This window comes from Otolemur garnettii, unplaced genomic scaffold, assembly GCF_000181295.1.
Source record: "Otolemur garnettii isolate 467f Iridium unplaced genomic scaffold, OtoGar3 scaffold00013, whole genome shotgun sequence".
NCBI classification, from domain to species: Eukaryota; Metazoa; Chordata; class Mammalia; order Primates; family Galagidae; genus Otolemur; species Otolemur garnettii.
In genome coordinates this window covers 16,990,718-16,997,045 of record NW_003852408.1, presented here as the reverse complement: position 1 = coordinate 16,997,045, position 6,328 = coordinate 16,990,718, and the positions used below count along the sequence as shown (strand labels likewise).

At 42.3% G+C, this 6,328-nt stretch overlaps 1 protein-coding gene across 1 annotated transcript in view; it reads right to left on the bottom strand.

Annotated features, from left to right (window-relative positions):
- Positions 1-1,131, bottom strand: part of ABCA12 (ATP binding cassette subfamily A member 12) — a 174,594-nt gene extending 173,463 nt beyond the window's left edge. Inside the window, exon 1 of the mRNA XM_003784975.1 lies at positions 844-1,131. Coding sequence (XP_003785023.1) covers positions 844-912 — 69 coding nt within the window. The 5' untranslated portion in view covers positions 913-1,131. The remainder of the gene's footprint in view (positions 1-843) is intronic.
- Positions 1,132-6,328: the final 5,197 nt, after the last annotated feature.

The window sequence follows — 6,328 nt, the reverse complement described above, 5'->3', positions numbered from 1 at the left end:
ATATTTATATTACTCAAGGCTGGGAATTACCACGCCAAAATGAAGTTCTTGAATGCAGTTTTGGACTTCCCTAGTTTTCAAACACTCTTCTGAAAGTATGACAATTCGCAAAACCCAATTCCTTCCTCGTCTTCCTAGACTCTATCTGCTGAGGATCTAAGAGCTGACTTGGAAATAGAAAAAGCCAATGTTAACGGAAGAGCACAGAAAAGATGCTGCAACAAACAAAAAGCAGACAGACTGTATCAGGAAATTTCAGGGACTCAAGAGTACCCTTACAACATGGTTCAGGGATACAGCCTTATTGGGCATTTCCAGTAAATGATTTTTAGATACTGAAACGTCTTAGAAGCTTTTCTATACCCACAGCCTGCAAGCTATTTCTGTTCTAGAATCTTACCTTTCATCCAAACTCTGTATTGCTTTGGGTTTTCTAGTACATTTCCTCCCATGTATTGTACCTTTCAAGTGACACTTTGTCTTCCTTCATCTTGTTTTTAACTAAATTCATTACGAAAAAATTCTGAAAGCATTTTGGCCTGAACCCAGAATTCAGCACTGGTTCCAAAATTCAGCCAGGAACAAGGCACATCCTTTCCCTTGCCTGGGGCGCATCCTGGTTTGTTCTTTTAATTTACTGAACTCAAAAGACTACTTTGGGGTCATGTTAAGACTGGCTTCATTAGCTATAAGACAGATAAGTGGGATGAATTCTAAATATCTTATTTCTTAATTTGGAAAATGCTTTTAAACTCTCCTATTTTTACATCTCTTTAACATCCCATTTTAGGATTGCCTGGAGAACTGCCTCGCGCCCCGCACTCCCCACCTTTTTTAACTCACCGGTTGCCTTTTGACACCCAGCCAATTTTTCCAAACCAGGATCCGAAGCTGGTGGAACTGGGAGGCCATCCTTCAAACACTCTGAATGACAGGCTTCTTCCTTTTTTTCTCTATTCCTCAAAGGAAGAATTGATGCCCCGTCCAACTTGCGGCGTGTCTGTGGGTCCGTAGGTTTTTCAGGGCATAGCTTCTTTGGAGTTTGGGGTGAAAAACCCACAGTTCTTCTATTTCTGCTGGATTTTCCCTTGTGCTTAATTGTTAGCCAAGAAGCACTTCTCAACCAACTCTCTTCCCAAAAGGAGGCCCCAGGTGGGTGCCTGTCAGCAGCTTGCGCTTATTTTAAAATCACATCCAGTTGCTGCTTGTTGCCTGAAGTCCAGATTCAAGAGAGAATGAGCATCGTTCAGATAATGCTCCACTGTAGAAAAAAAAAAAAAGAGCTGAATCCACACCTCCTACTCTCCATGTCATTCACTGCCTATCCACCCCTTAGAGAATGTGTCACCTGCACAGGATGCGTCATGGGAATTAGGTGGGACCCTTGCCAGACCAGTAGGACTTGTCTGGCTCCTCTCGTCTCCTTCCCTGCACATATTATCTGCTCCAGCAGGGCACAGAGATCCCTACACAGACTCTGGGTACACAGACTCTTATGAGTATAACATTTAACGTGCCATCAGGATGGATTAAGTGAATAAAGCCAGTGCTCAGCTGAAAAATCTCTGAACCTCAGCCCATCTTTAACCAGAAGCTGACCGCTTTGATTTGGGGAAAGTGATCACGTTGGCTATGTCTCACCTTCTATCACAGTTTACAAGGCTAGGCATAATGCAGAAAATGAAAAGTAGGCTGAGGGTGACACAAATGACAAATAGTGCATTCCCTCATTTGAGGAGTGGCAATTCACGTGTCTATTACTGGAAAGCCACTTTGTTTCAGATTTTATGATTAAAGGGGACATAGGCTGACCTAGGACGTTTCTATGTCCTCTGCCCAGGATAAGCTCCTCCCTTTCTAGGACTCTACCTTTCAAAATTATCCCCACATTGACACCTTCTATCTTGGGTATGCCCCAGAGGACGTACTCTTTCCTGCCACTGAATCTCCACAATTCTTTGCTGCTATCTCAAGGAACTTACTTTTTGTGTGTTTTTTGCCTTCTTATTTTTGTATGTTTTGTTTAGTTGAATATTTTATTTTATTTATAGATTATAAATTTTTTTTTTTCTTTGAGACAGAGTCTCATTATGTCACCCTTGGTAGAGTGCTGTGGTGTCACAGCTCACAGTAACCTCCAACTCTTGGGCTTAAGCAATTCTCTTGTCTCAGCCTCCCAAGCAGCTGGGACTACAGGTGCCTGCCACAACACTCAGCTATTTTTTTGTTGTTGTAGTTGTCATTGTTTTAGCCAGCCTGGGCCGGGTTTGAACCCACCTGCCCCTGTGTACGTGGCTGGCACCCTACCCACTGAGCTATGGGCACTGCCAGATCTTAAATTCTTTAAGGACATGAACGATTTTATATCACAGTAGTGCCCTACGATTAGTTCTCAGTAATTGCTGCTGAATACAATTGAGTTGGAGCCAAGATTGTTTGTGAAGCTCTCCGTTGGTCATTATATCTTGCCCTAAAAAATAGACTCTACTTGCAAAATCAGTGTTAAAGCACTGTTTGGGCTCTCCCTTCACCCCCGGAGTAAATGCTGGCTCAGGTCCCGACTCTAGAAAGTTGATGGCGGCCAGCCTGGGGCTGACAACAGCCATGGTGGCACATGCCCATTACCTCAGCTTGGCTCTGCCCCTCCCAGGATGACTCTCTTTAAGTGCAGCCCCCACCGGGCAGTGAGTTCTGAATATCTACAACTAGATCCTTTAATTTTATTTTTCTGTTCCAGGCGAAGCACAAGGTATTCAACTGAGAGCCTCCAGGATGATGCCCCTCTTCCACACACTGGGGATATGAGATCCCAGATTTGTCTGCCTTTCATAATCTTTTAGGTGAGCCTGAGCTTCCTGCCTCCTTCGGCTGCTGTCTGCCACAGCCTACAACTCACCCACACTTTGCTTCACAAATATTAATAAAAATTACTTAGTTGCAAAGACAAAGTGAGACTTGAGGATGTGACTCTGCGTGTTGAGGGACACTACAGACCTAGTGACTTTATGCAGTCAGGTTACATCACTGTCAAAAGTCCTGACTCACCGTGTGGCTGATGTAGGTCAGAGGTCAGCTGGAAAGGTCCCGAGTGGTTTCTCCCAGCAGCGCCTATCGCTTCTCCAGTACAACATTGAGTGGATCAGTGTTTGTTGTTTGTTTAACTTTGGCTAAGGCTATTCTCTTATCTGGATAACTTCATCCACTTCCTCTAATTATCTATTCTACATAACGTGTTTTATTATATCCCATAACTTCCCAAGAGACCTTTTTCTTCAGAGTAATTTCAAAACGATTCATTTGTTGTTTGACATGTGTAAGACATTCCTTTTTACTTGAAGGTGTGCCCTGTTCCAGCTCAAAACACATCTACTTCTTGGTAATAGAAGTACTAATATTACCTTGACACTGAGGCAGTATTTCACAAAACATATCTCAAAGTAATTTAAATAGGGGCACATAGGCAGTCAGGCTTTCAAAGTTGACCCTGTTCTCAATAGTTAGACCTCAGCGTCTATACTGGCCATATCTGTTTCTAGTATCTTCTTTAAGTTTTCAAATGTCTTTTTAAAGGGAATGTTTAAAGATGCTGAAAAATTTTGGAAAAGTCAGCTTGGCAGCCATAGCTCAGAGAGTAGGGCACCGGCCACATACACTGAGGCTGGCGGGTTCCAGCCTGGCACGGGCCTGCTAAACAACAATGACAATTGCAACAAAAATATAGCCAGGTGTTGTGGTGGGCACCTGTAGTCCCAGCTACTTGGGAGGCTGAGGCAAGAGAATCGCTTAAGCCCAAGAGTTTGAGGTCGCTGTGGCCTGTGATGCCATGGCATTCTACCGAGGGTGACATAGTGACACTCAGTCTCAAAAAAAATTTTTTTTGGAAAAGTCATTGCCTAACATTTGTGGAAGCTATGGCTTACACAAATCAGAAATCATAAACTGTTCATGAGAGAGTCTAAAGGAATTATTAGACCAACCAAAAGGAATCAGTAGACATGACGTGCAAGGAGATTAAAGATGCTAAATTCTATCTTGTCTGCACAGAGAAGGATGTGGCCTTGTGCTCTGCTCCTGAAGGGAGGTTGTGGTGCTGCCTATAGACACATTAGAATTTCCACTTGTGAAAAAAGAAGACAATTGATAATCAGAAATCATCTGCCCTCAGGATTCCTAGCTGCCAAAAAATAAAGAAAATATTAAAAAGCTAAAGTTAAAACAATATAAAACATAGAAAAAATGTGTTTCCTGGTCAGACGTTACATGCTTTATTCTTACAGTTTTGCCAAGAAGTTACTATTACTCTTCTTGGCATCATGATGGAGCCACACACTGCATAGTTATTCCAGTGCTTCTGCCACAGGCCAGCAGACCCAGGCTGTCTCCAAGGTTGACTTCCGGGTTTCAATCTATAATATGTACCCACACTCCTTTTCTTTGTACTTGAAGACTCTACTACTTAGAGATCAACTAGCGCATCCCTTATTCAAGCAAGGAGTCATCATGTCCACCTGAACTTAGACAGTGTTGGCTTTTGTATGTTCATTTCACCAGCAGTAAAAACAAATTATAACTTTATCACAGAATTCTAGGAATCTGGATTTCCACTCTCCTGGACTGCAGTGGTTACAAGTTTTAACAACAGTTCAGCCAGCCCAAATTTGACACAATGCCCCGGACTGTGTTTGAGCACAGATGGTCATACTTCTGAGGTTGCTCATATCTACAGCCCTCTGGGGTCACTTGGCCTGATGAACATAGCACAGTGGCTCTACCAAAGCTGCACAATTGTGTGACTGCTGGACTCCACAAACACTGGAATCGTGGAGGCTGTGGCAGGTCTGGTCCATCAGCCAATCAGGTAGCACCCTTCAGGACAGGGCAAGAGGGAGTTGGTGCAACCAAGGATAGGTTGTTGATATGGCTGAAGCACATTCATTTGTTTTAATACTATTTATTAAAAACCTACATTAATACTAGTAGTATCAATAGTAATAAAAATAATTACTAGATTCCAAAACCCTGTCTGTTTAGCTTGTCACTGTATAGGAGAAATCTAGCACAGGTCCTGCCCCATAGTGAGTGGTCAGTTAGTGCTTAATGGATGATAAGTAGCAAACATTAGTTAAATGCTTACTGAATTATCATAGGAGCCTTATCATGTAGAAACAGTCATTTCCCTCATTTTCAGAGGAAGGAAGAAAGTGACATTTACAGGTGGGTTTTCCTGATTCTCCAGGGGTCTATAAATCACTTTTTAGTAAGATGTTTTAAGGTACACACTTGAAAAATGATTGCCAAAATGAGTGCACAAAGAACAGCGGCTCCAGAACGTTGGGAGAAGGAAGCTTCCTGTTTTAGTTTTTTTGGTAGAGCATCAAAGCATTTCCCAGCCTGGCTCCTGCAGCTTCATCAGCACTGCCTCTCCACGTCAGCCATCCTGCCTGCCATCTGCTAGAAGGCCTCAGATGAGGACTGTTCACTTTCAGGCTTGTATCATGCTGTTCCCTCTGCCCGCAATGAAATCAGACTCATTCTCCAAAGACTGACTCAAGTGTTACTTCCTCTCTGAAGCCTTTTCCAGCACTTCCACCCACCACACCCTCATCCCTGGCTGAATTAATCCTCCCTTCTTCTGTTTTCCCATAAGCCTTTGTTCTCATAGATTGTCGATTCCTTTATTACCTTCTATGATAGTAAGTCTGCCACCCTGTCTACACCTGGGCCCCTTGAGTATAGATACTGTATCTGATGTAACACCATGAGTTGCAGATGAATTCTGCACACCTGCAGAATGGTGAGAACTCTGATCCAACTAGATCTAAGTGCTGGTCTGAAGCAGTAGAAGATGCAGCTGAGGAGTTAGGGACCTAATGGTAAAGAACAGATGATCCCATACTGAGGGTTTAGAATGCGGTGTTCCTGGCAACTCTTCTTGAAGAGAGAGAGAGGGATAAACTTAGTGCTATGGGAAGATGAAATTGTTAATAGCATAAGACACTGATTGAAGTTGAGACATGAAACTCCCATTGTGAATGGAGAAAAATAAGTTGAGTTAATAATGAATAAATTAGTTTAGGAATTTTAACAGCAACTGGACCATAATTTTACTCTTCTATTATTATTTTTTTTAAATTAAATCATAACAGTGTGTATTAATACTATCATGGGGTACAGTGTACTGTTTCTATATACAATTCGAAATACTTTCATCCAACTGGTTAACATAGCCTTCATGTCTTTTTCTTAGTTATTGTGTTAAGACATTTATATTCTACATTTAGAGTGATTCACATGTACCCCTATAAGATGAACCATAGGCGTGATCCCA